General features: G+C 50.1%; 6 protein-coding genes across 6 annotated transcripts; 2 read left to right on the top strand and 4 right to left on the bottom strand.

Annotated features, from left to right (window-relative positions):
• Positions 1–922: 922 nt before the first annotated feature.
• ACHE_60665S (pirin family protein) lies at positions 923–2,029 on the bottom strand (the record flags this gene model as incomplete). The annotated part of the gene is made up of 1 exon (XM_043281865.1): positions 923–2,029. The coding sequence occupies one exon, from the start codon at positions 2,027–2,029 to the stop codon at positions 923–925; it is 1,107 nt and encodes a 368-aa protein (XP_043139301.1).
• A 931-nt stretch (positions 2,030–2,960) lies between these two features.
• YOS9 (PRKCSH domain-containing protein) lies at positions 2,961–4,577 on the top strand (the record flags this gene model as incomplete). The annotated part of the gene is made up of 2 exons (XM_043281863.1): positions 2,961–3,077; positions 3,150–4,577. 2 exons carry the CDS (start codon positions 2,961–2,963, stop codon positions 4,575–4,577), a joined length of 1,545 nt encoding a protein of 514 aa, XP_043139300.1.
• A 776-nt stretch (positions 4,578–5,353) lies between these two features.
• SLA1 (cytoskeletal protein-binding protein SLA1) lies at positions 5,354–9,062 on the top strand (the record flags this gene model as incomplete). Its single annotated transcript, XM_043281862.1, has 3 exons — positions 5,354–5,551; positions 5,802–8,973; positions 9,037–9,062. 3 exons carry the CDS (start codon positions 5,354–5,356, stop codon positions 9,060–9,062), a joined length of 3,396 nt encoding a protein of 1,131 aa, XP_043139299.1.
• A 4,381-nt stretch (positions 9,063–13,443) lies between these two features.
• Positions 13,444–15,711, bottom strand: ACHE_60662S (putative C6 transcription factor; the record flags this gene model as incomplete). The annotated part of the gene is made up of 1 exon (XM_043281861.1): positions 13,444–15,711. The coding sequence occupies one exon, from the start codon at positions 15,709–15,711 to the stop codon at positions 13,444–13,446; it is 2,268 nt and encodes a 755-aa protein (XP_043139298.1).
• A 2,812-nt stretch (positions 15,712–18,523) lies between these two features.
• On the bottom strand, positions 18,524–19,219 carry ACHE_60661S (uncharacterized protein; the record flags this gene model as incomplete). Its single annotated transcript, XM_043281860.1, has 1 exon — positions 18,524–19,219. One exon carries the CDS (start codon positions 19,217–19,219, stop codon positions 18,524–18,526), a length of 696 nt encoding a protein of 231 aa, XP_043139297.1.
• Positions 19,220–19,507: 288 nt separating this feature from the next.
• ACHE_60660S (uncharacterized protein) lies at positions 19,508–20,532 on the bottom strand (the record flags this gene model as incomplete). Its single annotated transcript, XM_043281859.1, has 4 exons — positions 19,508–19,927; positions 19,977–20,039; positions 20,090–20,194; positions 20,260–20,532. 4 exons carry the CDS (start codon positions 20,530–20,532, stop codon positions 19,508–19,510), a joined length of 861 nt encoding a protein of 286 aa, XP_043139296.1.
• Positions 20,533–23,475: the final 2,943 nt, after the last annotated feature.

The following is a 23,475-nucleotide window of genomic DNA, read 5'->3' as shown; positions in this document are numbered from 1 at the left end:
GAGGGTCGAAGGAGTGGTAGAGAAGCTATTTATTCCCCTATACCATCCAGCCGAAAAAAAACCGTCCCTTCAAGGCTGACGGGGCTTGGGAGGGTTGACGTATGCGCTCCATTTTAGCAGCGTTCTTGAACCAAGCTAAAACCAAACTAAATTGCCTGGGGCCCACGGTTTGAGGCAACTAAGGGCTCTATCGGTATCGTTAGGACTTCGGAGAAGCCAAAGTTGGTCCACGCGTCCGGGCAGTGGAGACGGAGAGATTGTAGAGGATTGCAGGGCTAAGCCCTGGTAACGCATCACCATGAATAGATATTGAATGACAGCAGAGCTATAAAGCAGTCTGAGGGTGGTAGATGTGGTCGTAGTTGTTGAAATTGGAGTATAGAAAGAGTTGAGGCTGAAGTGATATCCCGTGGCAGATGCTTTATCTGATCTTCTGCACGGAATAATAAAGTCGGAATCAGAGGCAAGAGTGACTTCCCGTCCTTCCGGAACCGGACATCTAATCAATCACTGCTCTGTCCACTATTTGGATCGTCGTCGAGTTCAACTCTCCGGTTCTAGCCGTTTCGTCTCGAAACGAACATCTCGGCTTATCCGCTCGGGATATCCGACTATCCTTGGAGGACTGAGGCTTGACCACAACCTGGACGCTCCTTATTGTCGGAGATATACAGAGTACATCTGGGTTTGATTAATTCTGGATCGTTCTGATTGGAATTTTACGCTCCACCACTATGGTTGTTGTGCACGAAAATGAAACTGCATGGATGCCTCAAGATCTTGGCTATCATTAATTGAACTAAACTGCAAATTGCAACAGAAGGCTATATCGTTATCAAATCACACAAATAGATAATCATGACTAGAACACAGACCAAACGCCATTATTTATATATATATATATATATCGCGAACAAATCGATTACCATGCCATCCGCTTGCCAATCTCACTCTCCCACCCACGCACTCTCTCAAATCCGTTCGATGAGGTCTGGAAGTCAAGCATAGCCTGATAAACCTGCTCCTGGCTGTTCAGCACGAAAGGACCGTACTGAACCACCTTTTGGTCGAGCGGTTGACCAGCCACAAGGAAAATGCGAGAGTCGGACTCCGCATTGTCAGGAACAGACATTTCCACATAACCGCCATCCTGCTCAAAGACAACATTGTGGTACTCCTTGATCAGTTTAGTCGAGTCGTTAGAGCCAAAGACCGTGGTGCCGCCCAGGGTGTACGCGAATGCGTTCCAACCCTGGGGCAGAGGCTGGGTGATCTTGCCGCCGGGCTTGATGTTGACATCAAGGATCCAAACAGGAGTGTACGCGAGGTCACGAACGGAGTCAACACCGTGCGATTGACCCGAGATCACCTTAACAGTAACCCGGCCATCATCGATAGTAACAGATGGAATCTCACTAGCGCGCAGATCGCGGTACCGCGGCTCGCACATCTTCAACTTCGCCGGAAGATCGACCCAAAGCTGCATACCCACGTTGGGGCTACCATCGGGGTTCTCATGGGGCATCTCCGCGTGCATGATACCTTTTCCTGCGGTCATGAATTGCAAGTCGCCGGGGCCAATGGTGCCCTTGTTCCCTGCGAAATCTTCGTGGTCAACACCGCCAGAGAGAAGGTAGGTAATGGTCTCTTGACCGCGGTGCGGATGGTCGGGGAAACCGGCGCCCTTGCCAATGGTGAAGTGGTCGAGCATGAGGAAGGGACTGAAGTTGCGGAGCTTCATGGTGCCGATAGAGCGGCGCACACGGGCGCCTGCACCTTCGCCTTGTTCAATGGCAAGGAAAGCCTGACGGATCGCACGGGGAAGAGCCATTTCGGTGACTGGGTGGACGATAGGTGTGTACTCGGTGTTCGGTGGAGTAATTGTGGAGTTGGTGTTAAAGTACTGCGACAAGGTAGCTGGGACTCGTTCCTGAATATAATAAACTAAATCCTTGATCTGATCCGGTTCGTAGGTATAAGAAAGGAGAATTGCTAGGATGCAAATTGAGAATGAGAGAAGCAGTTTCATCGACCCGGATGGGGGCTATTTATACAGAAATGGCACGGTAGCAGGGAAAACAGGAGAAAATTCATGAGTCTGGGGGAAGCAGAATTTAAAAGCAAGCTGTCAGCGTTAGTCACAGTCCTCTAATCCTTATAAGCCATTGTTCATGCTTGCAATTGTCGCATCGCAATTGGCCGTCTCAGGATTTCCAATCCATCACTAACCTTCGATCTGTGGAGTGCGCCGCTGATCCACCGTTTTGTCAGACTTCTGTCAGCACCGCAAAGGGTAAACCTTACTCCGAAGTATGTCTGCCTGAAAGGTAAGGTATGAATTGGCCTAACTGGTTAACTAACTAACCGGCATAACTATTGAACACAGTTATTCTGGGGCTCATACCTTTGTATATGTATGGAGTACATTGCCGAATGTGAGACTCTAATACAACCGGAGGTGCACAGAGACAGCTAAAAATTCTTGTAGCTGTTCATCAAGCATATCCCTGGAGACCTAGTTTCCGTACGGAGTAGATACACTTATTGATGACCCTAGAGCTTATGTACAGCATATTTGAATGCATTTTTAAGTTGATATATAGTCGTTGCCCTGCTTAATATAATCAATTATATTGCTATGTCTTGTATACTTGCACGTGCAGTATCATCGCCGGCGCTCGGTCCGATATTCACAGCTGGCCTGTAATCTCCCTGCATCTCCATCCTTTCCCCAGGAAATCGTTGTCGCTTTGACGAATTTGGTAATTGATTTAAAGATATTTTCTATTTCCGAACACTCTAAACAAAAAAGAATTTCCAGTGTGGACATTGCGCATCACTGAGAGCTCCGACTTCACCGCGGGGAAGCTCTTCTATCAGCGTCGGATACCATCGCTGTGACAGCTCCGGACGACGAGAGAAACCGAGGAACGAATTGATACTTGATTTTATTTGAAAGCATGACACGACGCACACGGTTATTCACGCCTTTACTGGCGCTGACACATGCCACGTCTGGCGCGTGGGCTGGCAAGAAAATGTTCAACATCCACGATGACTTACTAGCACATCCCCAGGTAGGCTCTCAAAGGATCGAACGTATAGATGGCTTCCTAGTGGGCTTTGCTAACCGTGTTGTGTCCGTATAGTACCAAGTCCGATTCCCAGACGACTACGTTCTCGAGTCACAAGCAGATGAACTGCTAAGAGCACAGCACGCTTCAGCATACGCCGGCGCAAATGTCGAACAGAAACAAGCACAAGTCTACATGTCGGGCTCGAATAAAGCAAATCGCGACGGTGAAGATGGCGAAGCCCCGGAATTCTCCTACGAAGCGATGAACCTCGACGGACAGCGATTCCTTTGCGAAATACCACGGGTGGACCTTGACAATCGTAACCAGACCAAAGCGAACGAGCCGAACGAAGACGAAGAAAAAAGGGAATTGGCACGCGCAACAGATCGTGGGTTAGAGCTGCTCCGCGAATTGGAAGGGAAATGCATGTACTACGTTTCTGGATGGTGGTCCTATTCGCTTTGCTACAAGAGGCAGATCAAGCAGTTCCATGCTCTGCCGGCTGGAGGTGGCATCCCTAGCTACCCACCTATGGAGGACCCAACGACTCATTCATTCGTCCTGGGTAGATTCCCCCGGAAAGATGACCGGAGTGATATCGACGAAGAACCGATGCAGAAGAGAACGGCAACGGACGTGGCGGAGCTCCAGACGAAAGGAGGGTCGCGGTACCTGGTCCAGAAGCTCGAAGGTGGGACTGTTTGCGATCTAACAGGCAAGAGCCGGAAGATTGAGATCCAGTTCCATTGCCACCCCCAGTCAACAGACCGGATCGGATGGATCAAGGAGCTCACTACCTGCTCCTACCTAATGGTCGTCTATACCCCGCGTCTGTGCAATGATGTCGCGTTCCTGCCCCCACAACAGGATGAAGTCTATCCGGTCGATTGCCACGAGATTCTAGCTCACAAAGAAGTTGCTGACTGGGAAGCAATGAGAGAGTACCAATTATCCCAGAAGCTAGTGGAATCGGGAATCCCGTTATCCGATATTCCTATCGTCGGAGATATCGAGGTTGGCGCCCAGAAGTTGGTCGGGGCAGAAGGCAAACGAATCGAAAAGGGGCGAGTGGCGTCCGTCGGCGAAGAGAAAGTGGACATAGTGGCCAAGCGCGAGAACGGCAAAGTGCAGGTGTTGTCCAAAAATGAGCTCAAAAAGTATGACCTGGATCCGGACAAAATTGAAACGCTGAAGAGACACCTGGAAAAGGAGGCCAAAGGCCGAGACTGGACCTTGGAAATGGTCGAGGTCAATGGTGAGCGTGGGTTACGCGGGGTTATCGAGTCGGATGAGGAAGAAGAAGATGGCTCTGCACAGGTGCCCGACGAGTCTGAACAGATTGAGACTCCTGCTGCGAAGGACGACGAGAAGAGTCAGAAGGGTCAGAAGCAGCCTGAACCCGAGCCTGCTGCTGAAGTCGGGAACTCCAACGAACCGGAAGATTCGCCTGGAGAAGCAGAACAAGGCAGTGAGGAAGTTTTCTTTAGAGATGAGCTATGATCTTCATCGATTATTTAGGTGTTATTGTATTTTGTTCTCAGCAATTCTTAACATACTTCTGTATACATAGAGTCGATGTACTTCGCTTTTTGTGCCAGACACATAAGATATCACTTCTTTGCATCCTTGATTAAGATGTTATAGCAATATTCATCCAAGGTACTCCGTACTATATAGTAGGTTGCATTGTTTATGTTTCTAGAAACATTCTCTTGTGGCGGCTGCCAGTGCATACTTGGCTGCTTCGGAGTGACCCTATTCAAAACAGACGCATTGAACTATTCTGCAACTATTCAACTCTTCTGTTCTTTGCAATTGTTTGTCCTTTTGGTACAGTGTAGTTAATATAATTCTGTCTCAGTTGGGCGCAAGTAACGTGACCGCCCCTCAACGCTCTGCCTCCGAACTGACGACGACGATCGACTCTCCAGAGCCACACCCAACCTCATCTCTCTCCTTCTCTCCCCATACGGTGGACTTACCACTTCTTCCCTCCTCTTTTCTTCTCTTTCTTCTTCTTATCTCTTTAATTCCCTCCAGCCTGTTTCTCCCCTCAGGCTCTCTCCCTCCCTCCCAACCACTCCCCCGTTACTCCTGTCGCATTCGTCCGGTTAGCCCCCGTCCCCGTCGGTTTCCCCCGACCGATTCTCCCAAGCAAACGTACCTCTAACTAGCCCGACAAGAGGACACACGACTTACCTTTACACGATCGCTGCACCTCGCAGCAATAGCAGCAACGATACCCCCAGCGACGCGACTATAGATTCATCGCCAGTATGGGATTCCTCGGTGTATACACGGCTGTGTACGATTATCACCCCCAAGCAGAGGGGGAACTCGAGCTTCGTGAAGGAGATTTGCTCTACTTGCTCGAGAGCAGTGCTGAAGATGACTGGTGGAAAGCGAAGAAGAAGGCGGACAGAGAAGATGAGGACGAACCGGAGGGTCTCGTGCCCAATAACTATGTTGAAGAGGTAAGGTTGATTTGCTGCAACCACGCCCCTTATTTTGTGCGATTTGCGACAGGATGGGAGCATAGCATGGAGTTGCTTTCTCTTCGAACGTCATCGATTGCTTTCCTTTTTCCGGGGTATTGTCATGCGAACTGCAGTTGTCAAATGGTTCCTGTGCGGGGACCGCTCGGGAAGGAAGGAATCAACGAGATAACCCCTGGGTATCTATATGGACTACAGGATGCTAATTTCTTCTGCTCCCGTTATCTAGGCTCAACCCGTTCATGTAGCAAAGGCGCTCTACGATTACACACGCCAAACAGACGAAGAAGTGTCGTTTTCGGAAGAAACGGAGCTGGTTGTATACGACACTTCAGATCCAGACTGGACGTTAGTCGGCGTCAATGCAGATTACGGATTTGCCCCCGCAAATTACATTGAAATTGTGGCAGATCACGGCGCCGCTGCCGAGACATCAGAGCCTGCTGCTGGGTACGCTGCTGAGCCGCCAGCTCCCGCGCTTCCTCAGCGCCCGCCCGTGCCCCCGACAGCGGCAGAGCCAGAAGAAGAACCTCCTGCCCAGCCACCAAGGTCTCCTGTCGATACGGCCCAGAATCCAGCAGCCGCAGCCATCGCCGATATTATTCATAAGCAGAATGCGTCGCCTGTTGAGGAACATGAACCTCCTACTCCTCGCGCCATACCTCCTCCACCCCAACCGACATATGAGCCCGAGGATAACTACCGCAATGAACCGTCTCCTCCTCCCCCGAGTCTGCCGCAGCGGCCTCCGTCGCAGCAAGTCTCACCGCCGGTCCGGCAGCGTTCGCCCCCAGCAGCTCTGCCCAGCCGCCCACAGATTGTGGCAATCAAAGATGACGACCAGGAGGGACATGTGAAGGAGTCTCCCCCGTACAACCGTGTTGGACAACCCGCTCCGCGTTCCCCTTCGGGATATCATATGTACAACATTAATGAAATGGTCGAGGCTATGGGTAAAAGAAAGAAGATGCCAACGACACTGGGTATCAATGTTGCTACGGGAACCATCTTCATCTCGCCGGAAGGAGATGGGGAGCACCAGGAATGGACAGCAGAGAAGCTCTCTCACTACTCAATTGAAGGGAAGCACGTTTTCGTCGATCTGGTTCGCCCCAGTAGAAGCATCGACTTCCACGCCGGAGCCAAGGATACCGCTCGTGAAATTGTCGCTGCTCTCGGCGAGATCTGCGGTGCCTATCGGGCCGAGGGGTTGAAGGAAGTTATCGCCGCTAGCACCGGTGGCGGTGGAAATAAGAAGGGTCAAATTTCGTACGACTTCATGGCGCAGGGCGATGATGAGGTGACCGTGGCTGAGGGCGATGAAGTCGTCATCCTTGATGACACGAAATCGGAAGAGTGGTGGATGGTACGTCGCGTGAAGAACGGCAAGGAAGGCGTTGTCCCTAGCAGCTATATTGAGGTTACCGGCTATGTCTCCAAGGAGCCAACCGGAATTGAGTCGGGGCTGTCGACCGTGGAGAAGAACCGCCTGGAAGAGTCCCGACTGGCCAAGGAAGCCCTGAGAAATGCGCGAACCGACTCTATTGACTCCAAGGGCTCGGATCGTCAGAAGCGCGAAAACAAGGCTGGCAGCAGACCGAAGCCCGATTCGAGTAAGGTGCGGCGATGGACGGACCGTACGAAGACCTTCACTGTGGATGCGCAGTTCATCGGACTGCGGGAAGGGAATATTCACCTGCACAAAACGAACGGTATCAAGATTGCGGTCCCTATCCCGAAGATGTCGGTTGAAGATTTGGAATATGTCGAAAAGGCTACCGGTGTGTCTCTGGACGAAGACAAGCCGCTCTCTGATGTTCGTCGTCGCAGCAACTCTCGTGCGGAAGCCGATACCAGAAAGGCCGGCGCGTCGTTCCAGCAGTCTGATTATGACTGGTTCGACTTCTTTTTGAAAGCGGGTGTTGGGCCTCACCAGTGCGAGAGATACGCCCAGAACTTTATCCGGGATTCTATGGACGAAAGTGTGCTTCCAGATATCACACCTGAGAATCTCCGTACTCTGGGTCTTAAGGAAGGTGATATTCTCCGAGTGATGCGCTACCTGGACACCACCCTTGGTCGAACCGGCTCCAAGTCCAAGGCAAGGAACGTCAGCTTTGGTGGCGAGGAGATCATTGGCAACGGCGAGGACGGTGGTCCGAGTGGCCTCTTCTCCGGCCCTGGTGGTGCTCTACACAACAACACTCGGAAGGGCAGACCGGCTCCAGCCGTCCAGACAGGTGATGTTGTTGATCCCAAGGTGTTTGAGCAGAAGGATGGGACCAAACCACAGGAACAAGTCGAGACCTCCTCGACCCCGGCTGCATCCGAGAAGCCTGTCGAAGGTGGATTCGAAGATGATGCTTGGGAGGTCAAGCATCCTAAACAACCTGCTACATCTGCTCCTGCTGCTGCTACTGCTCCTGCGACAGCTGCCGCTACTTCACCAACGGCTCCCGCCACGACATCACCGCCTCCTGCTCCAGGCCCAACGCCGCAGCAACTTACAGGCGCATTGGCGGATCTATCTATCCTTCACCCGCCTCTCCAACCCCAGCCTACGGCAGCTCCCCAGCCGCAGCCTGCGGCACCGATTGTGCAGCCCCAACCGACTGCGCAGCCCTCGCCAGTCTCACCTCAGCAGCCACAACAAACCGGTGCCAGTCCAAACTTCTTCGCTCAATTGGCCCAGCAACCCACTGGCCTTCAGCAGCCGTCGCGTCAACGTCCGCAGCCGCCTCAGACTGTTGGACAGAGTTCGCTTCTCCCTCCCCCTCCACCCCGGCCTCTGTCGGCACCTCAGAACTTCTCTCAGCAGCCTACTGGATTTGGCGCAACTCCGTTGCAACCGCAGTTGACCGGTATCCCTCAAACTGGACCACAGCTTGCCCCTCCGGGGCAGAGTCTGGCCGAACTGAGCCAGCAGCGTTTCCAGCCACAACCAACAGGCTTCCAGCCACAACCAACAGGATTGCAGCCGCAGCCCACAGGGTTCCAGCCGCAGTCTCAATTTGGAATTCAACAGCAGCAGCAGTTGCAAGCTCAGCAACCGGGTCAGTTCGGGTTCCAAGCCTTGGCACCGCAACCAGCGGGCTTCGGGGGCTTCCAGCCGCAGCCGCAGCAGCCGATGGCGACCGGCATCAATTCTATGCTCCCCCCCGCATTGCAACCTCAGCCCACTGGCTTGCAGCCTCAGCCTACTGGTCTAAGCGGTTTTGGGGGCATGTCTTACAACACCTCTTCTCCGCCAGTGCCTCCGATTCCACAGCAGCCCACTGCTGCGCCTTTGCAGCCGCAAAAGACCGGGCCTCCTCCCTCTGTCCGCTTCGGTGTTAAGCCCGGGGAAACCAAGAAGCTTGCTCCACAGCCTACGGGAATGAAGGCCAATCTTGCGCAAGCTAGTAAGTTTACCTTGTTCCATTTGCCCCCCCCCCCAACAGGCCAGGATACTAACGTGTCTACAGCACCCACGAACCCGTTCGGTTTCTAAACTGGTCGGCATATATAATATCTGCTCTTACGGTACATGGCTCTTTCTGGTATACAATTTTATTTTCTTTTCTCATTGGGTGGATGATACCTTTTTCTTCTTGTCCATTTTGCTTTTACTACCTTTAACGCTGTCATGCGTACTATGTATGCCATGGCCAGATCTACTCCACGCAGTGATTTCTGAAGCAGTGCCTTGTTCCTCTCATAGCTTCAGCGACTAGAGCACGTTTCCTTTTCGAATACGTTACGACACGTAATTCTGGCAGAAAAGGTCCATTCCCAGCTTTGTTTCACTCCTTCAAATGTATTAATTTCCTTTTCCTCGTTTATTATTGGAGCTATCAACTAGAGGCTGCTAATGTGCTGTTCTTTACTTGTCCTCTGTGATAATGTTGCTTCTAATCTGTTGCATTTAAACTGGTTTTGCTTTCTCCACGTTCCTTCTCTTACTTTCTCTCTTTCTCTACATTGCTTTAGTACTGCCGTGGTCCTTTCGCTTCTTTTCTTCTTCTTTTCCTTGTTTTGGCTCTTTTATTATCAATCTGTGGAACATGTATGTATGGTACATAGGTCTTGTCAGACAAAATACATTATTACTATTGATTTATCTGTACATAGCAATGTCACGATGCTAATCTCCGCGTCAGCAATCGGCTCTACCGGTATGCATTGTCAGCTCCAGCCTCGCACTTGCAATTATTTCTCTCTTGAAGCAGCACCTGCTTTACGCGAAGGTAATCCCAACCCTTAATATGACAAAACTTTACCCCCCTGCTCACCAATAGTAGAAGCCAGAAATCGTGTTCTGATCAGAAATCATGACATATGCACATTACACATATATCTATGTCTACATACAGCCGATTAATCCAGCGATTCAAAACGCCTTGCATCCATCGGAATGCCGACAAATGGCCTCATATTACAACGCTTATTCCAATGCCAAGCTCGGGGTTGCTCTCTCACGGGAATGTGGACTCACTACAGGGATACATCATAGCGGATTCTCAGCTACGAGTTCTCAGCTCCGACTCTAGCTATACTAGCGGTCAACAAAAACAATAGTATCATGCGTCGACAGGACAGCATTGCGCACGCACTCAATTCGAATGGAGTCATGAATCGGCAATTTGCCAATTATTTGTGATCTACTAAGATCTACGACTACCTGCGTTATTGAGCGGAGAAATGCGAGGTGTCTGATATATATATAGTTGTGAAGGGCCGGCGGTCGATAGAGATGGGAATCATGCTGCGATATTCAGGAAACGAGACTAGACGCTATGGAAAGCAGACCTCTTATTGCGGAACTTCGTGGTCAGGATACTCTCCTGTTCCATGATCTTGAACATTGCATAGAGGGAGCATCATTAGCTCTTCCCGGAATTCATTACCTACCAGACGGAGCAGACAACAATGGCTTTGACACCAAGCACACCAAGGCGTTCAATAGAGGACACAATGCTACCGTGAAAGCTACAGATTTTTTCAATCGCTATGGAAAGAACGCAACAACTTCAATACAAGCGGCTAACAGCGGGTTAATCACCGGGCCACCACCAGATGCAGAACACAGCGACAGCATCCACAGCGCTGTCCACTGGTTTGAGAAGATTCAATTTCACACCAACTTGACATCTACGCAATACCTGCATTTTTCAAACCCGAGTCTTCTATCCCAGGATGTGTCCACCTCCAGCATCAACATCATCTCCGGCATATGTCTTTTCTCCGGGAGAGTTCTCGCATCCAGCATTCCGAGCAATGAGCATGGGCTCAATAACTCCGCTCTAGAACATGCAGAACCAACCCTGTACGAGCTGGAAAACATCGCACGCATAGCCCCGGCTATTGCAGATGTGGCAGCCCTACTCAACACGAAGCACGGGCATTTCTGTCGTGAATCCAACGTTCCGCTGAAGATTTCACTTGATATTCCCAATTTTCACTACTACTATACAGTTGAGAAGCGTCTGAGAGACGGGCTATGCACGTTCCCAGAGGCTCTACAGTGGATGGACGCGGTTGAGAAACGGCATTACCAGGTTAGCTGTGTGTTTAGACGATATACTCAACATGAGCTGGTACGCCGTGGATGCCACGGGACACACACTCAGGTATCTTCATCCGGAACCGCGGGGTTTGTGTGTGATATGCTCCGGCAATCGCTGAGAGAGGGAACGCTTCTATCATTGGATGCTGCATTGCAGCGGATAAGCGCCTACGACCGATATGGACCAGGTTCTCGGATATTTTGCCAGAGAAAGACAAACCCCGTGACTTCCAGGGCCTGGGACACATCTTCGTGTGTATGTGTAAGTGTCGAAGGGCGCTTGCTACCATTGTGAACGTGAATGGACGAGGAGGTCAGAATGATAATGTGCTATCAGAAGCTGGACCTTCTAAGAGTAGGATAGATTCATTTGGTGTAATGGGTATGCTTTATGGAGGGGATGTGGCTGCTGTGCTACGGAAAATTTGTATGGAGGAGGGGTTGATCTCCTAGAAATCTGTAGACCTATACAATAATGGCAGGGTAATGAGTAAATGCCACTAATCAATCGTGATGAGCTTCTTCTTATGCGCCAGCAAGCCCACGTTAGTCTTCTCGACAATCGAGATTGTTCTAAACTTTCTTTGTGGTGATGGGCTCTTCATCCTTATCCAAGATCTCGTTATACTTCCCGATCTTGAACGTGCCTCCTTCATAGAATGTCTTGATCTTGATCGCAAGAGCATCAGGCAGACACGATGAGTCGGCGACCTGAGGTGGTCGGCTATACCTGCATTTATCCGACCGATGAGGCTACGCATAGTAACGACTTGTTGTTGCTGTAACCCGGTGAGTGCTCCAAGGTATGATCTGCCTTCCTCCAAGTGAATAAGTGCACTTACATCCATGATACGCCAAAGGCCGGTTGCCCACACTGGGTGACTATATCAACCATAATTCCATCAATTGCTGTATGACTGACATAGCTTCAACACATCAAAGAAACTGCAGAAGAATTCCAGGCAGCTGCAATCGCCCAGAGGGTTGAGTCTCCATTTTGGTGGTTCGACCGTATGTAGCAATATGTCACGGACACTTTTTTCTTTTCCTTCTTTGTCGCTTTATAGATTGTATCTCTTCGTCTGGCAGGAATGTCTCCAAGGTGCGCCAAAAAACCAATGTGTTGCTATGAACATACATCAAGGGGGAGTGGATTGCCTCCCTTATAATACAAGTAACATTTCTTTGGCGTGTGTAGTTTCCACTGAAGCAGGACCTCATATAATGAAGGTCTGGCGGCGGGATTATATGCCGTGATAGTAATATTGTCACCAAACAGATCGGAGAGTGATAATTTCCGGCATTCGCGTTTGGCCTTGTCTGATGCTTGAAAGAGCACTGGAGGGAGAAATCGCTATTTAAGCCCAGATTACTTGGTATGTCAAGGGTGATTTTCGCTTCAAGGCCCTTTATCTTACTCGGACACAAGCTGCTTAACCTCGTCTTTTTTCCCAAAATGTGTCGAGTGTCTTCTAAAATTTCAATACCTTCACCGGCGTTGCATTGCTGCAAGCCATGGCTACGATATGCTTTTACCGAGGTATAATGCGTGGCCTTCTCGTATATTGTCTCGGGTGCAGCACTAGATAGTTAACTAGCTATAGCCGTGGGTATAGGAACAAAAAAGAATTGTATCCTACGGCTCGCCCAGGCAGGCACCCTATTAGCTCGCCATGTCAGCATATGAAGTTGCGGTCAAAGTACCATGGCAACTTACAAGTGCATACTTTGATGACTGTCAACGGGCCGGTAGCACTATTAAATCAACCATGTGCGAATGCTGGGTCTTTCTTGAACGTCTATGCGACATTTCCAAGTTTGTATATATTTCTCAACCACAGGAATGTCATTTGCAAAGTCGGGTGCTGCCCTCTGAGTCTCGACTTTATGTTTTAGGGCTTTCATGATTTTACCCATAGAGAGTGCTTGGGATCTTGGACTTCCGAGTCAGAGTCCATCGCGTATGTGGTACATGTAGTTGGTTATTTGGCTTAACTGACTAGTGAAGATGGAAAGGAATCGTCGTTGTGGCTTGCGGATTTCGCAAGGCGGGTTGGGGGCTCCATACCCATTGCCTATTCAGCACTCGTTCATTCACTTGTCTGGACGAATTACAAATGGTATGTACGTATAGAATATATCGAACAAGAATAAGAAACAATACAAATGCATCCTCGACGCCAAACAGCTAGATATCACGCAGGGAATCACAACCGCATAGGTATTCACAGTCATCATAGTCATGCACAAAAGCAAATAAGGTATAGGGATTGGGGGGGAAAGAGAGAAGAGAAAGAAGGATAAAAGGAGGAAAAAAAAAGCTAAATCAAGCATCCTCCCAAATCCCAAAGACAGGAAGATCCTCCGCCATATACAGCAGACCATTATCCGGGAAGATAACATCAGAGATAGGCGTATGGCCGTCTTGTTCCACTCTTGTTGGAGCAGTCACGTCAGTCGCAAGCTGCCCGGATGAGGATGACAATGGTGGCGGGGGTTGCAATGGTGGAATAGTGCCGCCGGGCGAACAGCCCACGGGAATACCAGTTGTGGTGAGCGCTGAGATCGTGGCGGGATCATAGGGGAGACCACCCGAAGGACCCTCACCACCGCAGAGAGTGTCCCAAACGTCATTGCTAGTGGGATGGTTATGGGGCGTAGCAGTGGGAGTGGCGGTAGTAGTAGGCATGTCGGGCGGGTGTTGTTGGGACAGGAAAGAGGAACTTCGAGAAATATTATTATCCGGAGTTAGAGGAGATGGGGCGGCGGGTTCAGGCCCAACTTGGCCGAATAGCTGATCGACCTGTTTACTGCGACGTTCCATCCATTGACGATTCCGTCGCCGGACGTACTCGGCTACCGCTCCTCGGAGGTAAATGATGATCTGGGAGAAACGACAGGCATGGGGGTCATGAGGAGTGAAAAGCTCCAGGAACTTCTGGGCCTTGTCCATACCCTCTTCGAGCGGGAGGAGGTTGTCGTAGTCTGCAAAGAAAGCTGCACCAAGGACGATGGCCGAATTGAAGACAGAGTTGATCAGGAATGGTAGCCGGCGTGGCAGGGATGTAAACTTGGCGAGGTCGTCGACGATATCGAGCCCTCGCAACGCCGAGTAAACGCATGCGTCAGCAAAAAGTGCGATGCGAGAGTTGCTGGAACGAGACTCGGTTGGGCCAGCTTTACTTTTCACATATTGTGACACGCGGTAGATGAGAAACGGCCGAGTTAAGAGAATTATCGACCAATAATAAGAACCAAAGACATGGGCTGCTGCCAAAGTGCCATCGAGTGTCTTGGAATCCAGTCGCTCTGTCTGCATTCGAAGGAAGACAGGCAAACTTCGAACCCATGCACGGTGTTGATTGGAAATCGTTTCAGCTACATGGATCGAAACAACTTGTTTCATGTACACATCGGTGAGGATCCGTTCGAAAATACGCGACAAAGTGACGACAGCCACAGAAAGCTGCTCTTGTGGAGTTTGTTGTTGCTGCTGTTCCGCTGACGGCATAGCATCTTCTCGGGGGTCATGGTCAATGTCCGACGTCGCCAGAGGACGCCCTAATGAGGCACTAAGGAATAGATCCATCATTCGCAAGCTCTTCCACACACGCTCGCGAGCCCGACGTTCTCTATCGCAGAACAATGCATTCGCATCTTTTCGGTGGATCCCGACTGCATATGCAGCTCGTAGTGCGGTTCCGAGGTTCATGAACGCGCCATTGCGCCGACATGCACCAAGCATATACATTGAAATCAACACATATGACTGAATGGTGTAAAGACTTGGGGTTTCAGTAAAAGCGGAAAACGCCAATTGCCGCCCACTAACAAAATACTGCTCTGCAAGGGTCTGGTTGGTAGTGGACACTTGTGACCCAATTGCAAGAACCAGATAAAAGATCGAACTGACAGTATCCTCGTCACCCCTTGGATTCTCAATCCAATTTGCCAAACGCGGATGGAACTCATGAAGATCGAACAAATCTAACAACGGACTGGTCGCCAGGACAAACTGACCAGCCAGTCGCTGAGCCTCTTCATTCTTCGGTGGTTCCATCAGTGGCCCCGCCTGCATACTGGGATTACTTTGGAAGGCCTCCAGCATCGAGTGTCGCGAATTATCCTCCGTAAACTCACACCGACCGATCGATGCTGACACGATCCGTCGAACACTCTGCAAGAAAGACAAACTAGCCGAGTCCCCGATGTACATAAATTTCCCCTGTCCATCACGCAAAAGTCGCGCCACCTTCGGCACCGGGGCTGTCCCATCCTTGTCATCCCGCGGTTGATGTTGTTCTATATTCGCGCTGCGATCCTCGAGCGAATTCAGCAGGTGGTCCATTGCCGTTTGCCGCTGTGGCGTAGAAACCATATGTTCACTAAGTAGCATGGCCTCTTTCGTGCCGTTGGGTCTAAGCATTCGCGCTGGTTTATCTGAGAAGTGGCATTCTGATTCCTTGCGCCGCTGCATGCAGATCGTACATGGTTGCTCCCCGTTGCACTTCTGTTTCCTCCGTTTACAGCTGTCGCACGCTCGTCTGCACCGGAGGCGCGCGCCGGGAGTTGTACTCGTACCCGCGCGAGGCATAGCGCTTTCTTTGTTATTTCCTTTTCTTCGTCTCCAGTCAGAGTATGAAGCTCCGGCCGAAACGCATCGGTGGGTGGGTTTGTGGTTCGTTCGGGGTTAATGGGGGGTTCGCGATTGGCCAGCGTGTGCGCCGAGGACTACCGGGACGAGGCGGGGGATGTGCAGGACATGACTGATTTATCAGATGTAGAGGACGGAAATATGCGCCTGGTGCCGCGAAATAACGGAAATAATGCAGGAAATGGCACGAGGGAGGCGAGAGGGACAGAAAGCCAAGCTCTCCAACTGTTCCCCGGATCTGGTGCGGAGCAAGTGTGCTGACTAATTATTTCATTGATGCCTGTAGGCCTTATCTCGATGCCCTAACGCCGATAGTAACTACGGCATAGTATGGAAGGAGTATTGTCCATTATAGATCTGGATTACGAACGAAGTAGAAATAATGTATAGATAGCACGATTTGTCAAAAGCAAACATGCACGATGGTACATTACTGTATTCGCTTTCTCAATGTTCTCAAATAACACTTCGTGTCCATTATCTTCCACGATAAAATCCGCCGTTCTTGCGGCGATTGTGTTTAATCATTTTGGGAATGATTAAAACAATATCCAGGTTCTCTTGGCCTGGTTATTAGTGTCGGTAACTTAGATGATTACCTAAGGATTTGCTGCATTTTCAGTCACACTTCAGTTTGCGTTGGGTTGGGAACAGAAGAACATTATATCTTGATTTCTCTTGGGACTCTTTCTTGTCGCTCACTTTGCTTGCATCCGCACTGAACCTGTGATGAGACTTTTAGCCGTGTTCTTGCTGTACGAGATGGCTCCAACCCCGCCACCTGAGATGCATATCTCATCACCTGGGTCTCTTCTTCATACGTACTTGACTTTCTAGACAGCTCGAAGGCTTTCCCTTTCCGTTTTAGTGCTCAGCCCTCGCCGCTTGTTGCTCACTGCGTAGACCTGAGCACGCTCTGAGCAGCCTGAGCTGATCACTGAGTAGGGGCTGAGCAGAGGGGTGAGTAGCCTGACTAAGGTAGCCTCAATAAAACGCACCACGCTAGAGTTTCACCTGTCTCCACTTTTCTTCGCAGCACTTTTGACCGTCGCCCCCTTTGACCCCCCTCAACAAGGCGATGACATCATCAATGGAACGGGAAATTGAGGTCATCATTCCTTCTGCTCCGCTTCTTACCATGCCAACTTCTCCCCAGAGATAGTGGGGTAAACTAAGCTCCCATGAAGATTCAATTCGCTCCAGAGATTACCCTATGTCTGGGGAGTGTGCTCCTAGCTCTCAAGAACAGGAGCAGCCATCTTGAGATCCAGGCCACGGCTCCTAGGAGTCTGAAAAATCCCGGGAGCAAGCAAGGCTGTGCGGAAAATACTAAGGGCATAGAACCAATTGTCACAAAGGCTTACTGCTTAGGATGACAACAGTAAATGATCCCTACTGACAAAGTGTTATAAAAGTGTTTTTGCCCATCAGCCAACCGTAGCATCATATTCCTTCCTTGCAACCGTGCTTTGTCTGTGGTCTCATACTATTCAAATACTTACTATTCATTGTAAGTCTGTGATAACTCTGTTATGGGCTAAACCCGCAGTGCTATTGACTAGCTATCACACAAGAGATTTCGTTGAAGAAGAGAAGAACGGATGTCCGCTCGGACAGCTAATATACATGTGTGCGCCGTGCAGCTCCCCTTACTAATCATCTCGCTTATGCGACAGGCGCAGCCTGTGACAGACAGATCCAAGTCTTTCATTCAATGACATTGGGTAAAAGTCCAACCTCTACCTCAGCAGGTGACTAGGTCACGGACAAAAAGACAATGAGCCATTCTGAGCTTAGATATCGGAGTTGTATTGTCACGGTGCCAGCCCGCCATCTATGCACGTGATCTATCACATGATCCACAGAGATATCTGTCTGCGCCGACGCTGATCCTGTTGCAGCTGTTCGAGCTGCGTCTTGTCTATGAACCTGTAGATAGCCTGACCTGTAGCTTATCCTGTCGTCAATCCCTAATATATATCTGTACCTGATCCGCACCCTGACAGAACAACTGATTTGACTCTTGGATTCTAGCCTGGTCAATGGGGAGAACTACATGAGGTTTGTGACTCCTGTTTGTGACGGTTCAACGCTTCAACACCGCTTGGTGGCTGATATCGACAAACGCCGCCATCCGAGCAGGCAAATGAAAAGCACTTAGCGCAGCCACACAGTCCATGGATAAAACCCCTTTTCGCCCTGTAGGTAGATTCTTCTTCTTTTCTTTCCTCAGATTCGATATTCTCGTCGATGGCTACAATAGTTTAGATAGGAATACCAGTTCATCATTATCTACTATTCCGAGCCCGTGACACTTAGAAAGAAATGCCTTTTATCAGTTTTCTGTTACTTGTGCAAACGCTGTTCGATTCTTATCCCTCAGCGTTTGATCCTGACTGACTGTCCATAATCAAGTGGAACATTTGTCAAGTCCTCATTTGTGTCGTCATTGGGGTCATCACTTAAGTCTGGAAGGCGTTCAAGACTGCGTGGGTTGTAGCCCTTTAAGAACATGATGAACTGCTGTTAGGGGCTTTCGCAGGTCAAGTCTCTGGTATAGTGATATCAGTTGATGCTGATCTTTCAGCAGCTATGTCATCTGAATCTGGATGAAAAGATACATCAGAAGTACGACCTTCTGCAGTGGAATGTTGTTTCCCTTCGAGCGGTGGCATTGCCTCTGGGTATGTTGTAGGCTTGTAGCGTTGTGTAATAGAAGCTGTAGGGATGATGTAATGCTGGGGGGTATACCTTAGGCGTTTATGACTATTTCGGTGAATCGACTATGTATCGCTATCGTGGTGCTAGGTAAAGAAATGGTATAAATATATCCTGATTCGGAAGGGAGTTTTGGAAGGAAGAAAAATTTGGGAGGGGACAAGGTCAGAACAGCGAGGAAGTGCTGTTTATACTGGGGAGGCTGGGCGCCCGACCAGCAAAAACTCCACACTTTGCCCACAACATTCATCACAGATTGACCCCAGCTAGCCGGAGGTGCTGATAGAGTAATATCCTTCTTGTCCTGAGCTCCTTCCTGCTGTTCCTGATGACTGCGCTTGCGGCCGTTTCCAGTGTGACTGGATAAAAGATCGACACTGGCATCGACAGGAGGAGCTAGAGGTAGTTCTCCATGAATGTCTGGGTGATCATATTCTATTCCAGCGACATTCTCATCCCGACCCAACCAGGACGAGCGATAGAGATGATCGTCACCATCATGAGTGGCAGCGGCGGAGAAGTCATGAAGAGAACAGCGTTTATCGGAACTTCCGGTGCAGGATCGTTTGCAAGAACTCGTAGAAATAGTCTGGAAGAGGGAAGACGAAGCAGAAGTGGTAGAGGGAGTCTGGTAGAGCTGGGAATGAGCGTCAGCCAGATCAAGCTTTGGTGGAGCGGGGTAGTGATGGACGGGGGAGCTGTAGAGAGAAGAGGCACGAGAACTAGGCATAATGAAGAGTAATATTATCTAGAAGAATTAATGATCTAGATGGCTAAAAATCCTCTTCCATGATAAAAAGTGAATGATGGAAAGTACTATTTTGCCTAAGAACATGAACCACCCTCGAAGGACTCACGACCAGGGACATATGTATATATTTACTGGAATAACCCTATCACAGCCCCGAGTACAGAATAACTATAATAGTACCCTCCTCCATTTGCGCAGAAAAGAGAAAACAGAAAGGAAGACAAAAACAGCTACAGAAAGTAACATGCAGGCAAAGTTCAGAGAACGCTACACAGTGGGGAGCTGCCTGACAAGTCTGTGTTTTTTCTCGGCAATATAGAGACTGCCATTTCCAGGAGCAGTGCCAAAGTACAAAAAGTTTCGCATTCCCTGGCCTGACAAACGCTCGGTGCCTGCAAATAACGGGGCCCGAACTGCATGCTCAACGAACCAATCAGACACAGGGTTACCATCGACGTCAAGGAGCTGCATTTCAACCATTACTATCGGTCTTTGCACAGTTCCATTAGCGGTCAGCAGGTCAGTAAGCCCAAGATTTCCTGCATAGTAGGGGGTGTGGCCAAGAGCGAGCAAATCATATGGGTCCAAGCTTAGGAAGGACGATCCTGTGTCGTTAATGAAGGTAATCATGCGGACTAAGTTTGGATCTCCGCCAAATGGGGGAAGGAGTCGGACGAGTGCAGCCATCTTGTCAGATTTAGCATGTTTATATTCATACAGAAATATCGGTACCAACCATGTGAGTACCAGTACCGTTGGCGTAATACGACGTGTAGTGTGCAAGCTGAGTCCCTAGCGCCTTGAAGATTCAGCTTGCTGATCTCTGTTACCTTCATGGCCTTCATATACCTCTGGCTGGCTATTCTCTTCCAATACCTGAGGCTGCTTGCTTGTTTCCAAAGCCTTAGGCTGCGGAGGTACAGGCGCGGTGCTTCCAAGTTGAGTTCCCAAGCCCTGTCCAGAAATTATTAGATAAATATATAAGTATTTGGTGAAAGAGAATTGAAAATGCAATGTACCTCTGCCCACTTTGGCGCCATCATCAAGTCCTTTGGAATAGCATCCATGGGTACAACTTGTCCTTCGACGAAAAGAGTATATCCGTACCCATATTCAAGTTGCCCTGTCTTGTACATGTGAAGTGCGGCGTGGATATTGACATGCTGGTGGCTCAGGCTCTCATCTTGAAGGTAGGCTTCTAGTTGCTGGATCCTTCTTGAGACTGGGAAGGCCTTTTTGAATGATTGTCTGGATTGTTCAAACAAAGCTTGAATTTCTTTCTTTCTATCCATTTTGTACTTGAGCTAGGAATGCGTTGTTGGAAGTGGCGATATTCAGGCTGCGACTGACATAGGACAAACAAATCTTAATGACCAATTAGCCAGGGAGACTAGAGAAACTGGGAGTAGCTATGATAAGGGTGATATGGAATAGATATGTACTATGTTCTCTGGAGTAGTAGGAAGAAAGAAAAAAGGGATGGTGGAAAAGTGGGGATTTATGCCTCTATATGTACTCTTTTGCGCCACCCGCGACCGCCTTCTTAAAATGCGGAATTATATTCGGACCGAGACTAACAAGGCTTTGGAAGGCCTCACTATAGTCTTACGCCGCCAAATACAACGCAGTGGTCTTTGCAGGCAGTTAGGACAATATGTCTTGGAGATAGTGCTAGCGGCTATTGATAGAGCACACACAAGCAAGCTCACAATAAGCTTCCAATGGATACCCTCACATAGTGGCATAAAGGGGAATGAAAGGGCAGACAAGGCAGCAAAAGAAGTGACAGGATGGCAACAGTCCCATGGGCATCGAGGCAGGATGGGAGAAGCCATGACCGCAGCAACAGCCCCCCGACCAGTCCAGCAGAGGCTTCTCCGAACAGCAGTAGAATCCAGAATTCGGGAAGCAATAAACACGCAGTGGGAACATGACTGGCAGACAAGCCCACATGGACGGCAGTGTATGAGCTGATACCGGCCCCAACCAGACAAGTCCTGAAGATGCATTGGGGTCTCCACCGGGCACTCAGCACAATCATCATACAGATGCGCACAGGAAAGATAGGGCTCTGACACTACCTCTACCAGCGTGGGGTGCTGGATGTACCAGACGGGGACTGCCACTGTGGGAGGGCCACCCAGACAGTGCGGCACGTACTCCTGGCGTGCCCTGTCTTCAAGGATCTTCAAGAGCAGTTCCTGGGAAGACCAGGTGGAGGACTAGAAGGAGGAGGGAATCTGAGGATGATCCTGAACACGCCTAAGCTCGCAATCCGTGCAGCTAAATCCATGTTGCAAACTAGGCTCCTTGGGCAATTCGGGGCCGTAGATGAGGAGGAAATAGGTTAGGCAGAGCACTGAGGTCATGGGGTACATAGCAACCAAAGAGGGCCCGGGGAGCCCCGGATTCTCACGAATCTGAGCGGACCCGAGCCCTCAAGGCAAGCATACACACAGTTGTAAATAGGTATCAACAATTGCCCCGGCGGCTTACAGCCGGAGGGGCGGTTCCCGCATAGCCGATTGGCTGGGACGGGTATGAGTAAATCTGAATCCGAATCACTATAGTCAAGAATACATGCACTCCTATCAACTCCCATACACCCACGCCCTTCCACCAAGCCCTACTGGTAGCCCTTCCCAAGCCAGGGAAGAAGGACTACAGTAGCCCACGCTCATACAGACTGATTGCACTCCTCTCCACCCTGGGGAAAGGGCTGGAACGCTTGATGGCCCGCAGATTTGCCTGGATAGCCATCAAACACAAGGTCCTCCACCCCCAACAGTTTGGGGCTCTCCCCTGTCGCTCAGCTACCGACCTGGCAGCAGCACTGGTGCATGACATAGAGGAAGCATGGGCCCGCGGCCCTTTTGCCTCTATGTTGACTTTGGATATCAAAGGCGCATTCGACGCGGTCCTACGAGGCAGATTAATCCAGCGACTCCACAGTCAAGGGTGGCCCCCTACAGTGCTCCACTGGGTATCAAGCTTCACCCAGGACCGAACAGCAGCTATACGACTGGATGGACACCAGAGCCCAACTTTTACAGTCTCAGCAGGCCTGCCGCAGGGCTCTCCAGTTTCGCCAATCCTGTTCATGCTGTATATTGAGCCCATTTTCAAGCTAGGGCCAGCGCTAGCCCGTAGAGGCCGGTTTGGATATGCAGATGACATCTGCCAACTGGTTGCCAGCAAATCCCTGGAAGAAAACACCACTAAACTGCAAAGCATCACTGGTGACTTGATGGCATGGGGCCACAGAGAGGGACTCACTTTTAATCTAGCTAAAACAGAACTCCAACACTATGCCAAAGGTCAGAAGGGAAATAACCCCATCTGCACAATCCACACCCCAGAGGGTACAGTGGAGATCAAGCCTCCCCCACCCAATGGGGCCACACGCTGGCTAGGAATCTGGTTTGACCGGAAACTGAATTTCAAAGCACATGCCCGTACATTAGCAGGCAAGGCCAAGCAGGCAGCAGGAGGCATCCAGGCCCTGGCCAATACTGTACGAGGGGTCAAAGCACCCCTACTGCGACAGGCAACAATAGCCTGTGTGCTCTCTGTCCTATGCTATGGAGCAGAGGCATGGTGGCCAGGGATGAATAGACTGGCACAGGACAGCCTAGGCAGACAAAAGCCCATCTCCAACAGGGTGTCTATCCAACTAGCCTGTCTGGACTGGGTGCTCCGCAACGCGCTGCTACGAGTCCTCCCAGTCTATAAGACCACCCAAACAGCTGCGCTGCACCGGGAAGCAGCCATCCCACCAATGGAACTACTCCTCAATCAAAGATGTCGCGGACTGGCAATCAGAGTGCACAAACTAGACACCCGACATCCTCTACACCGCCGGGCCACGCACCAGAGAAACTTCCACACCAACACCCGCCTGCTCCGGGCCATTGATCCAATAAATTTTCACATCATTGAACAGATCGACACGCCGCTGACAAGCCCCTGGGACACAAATCTGATGCCCAAAGAGCAGCCAACTGTAACTGATAAGGCACAGGCCAAGGAGGATGTTATGGGCTAAGCCCGTAGTGCTAATGACTAGCTATCTCACAAAAGATTTCGTTGAAGAACAGGAGAACAGATGTCCAATCGGACAGCTTTATATACAAATGTACGCCGTGCGGGGTAGGTAGTCTGGTAACCCCTCCGATCATCTCTCCGAATAAAATATCATTTATTCTACAGGCGCAGCCTGTGACAGAGGACTTCCA

The sequence above is a fragment of the Aspergillus chevalieri genome, chromosome 6 (genome assembly GCF_016861735.1).
Source record: "Aspergillus chevalieri M1 DNA, chromosome 6, nearly complete sequence".
NCBI lineage: Eukaryota > Fungi > Ascomycota > Eurotiomycetes > Eurotiales > Aspergillaceae > Aspergillus > Aspergillus chevalieri.
Note: the sequence above shows the minus strand (reverse complement) of the source record. Positions and strands in the feature narration are given on the sequence as shown.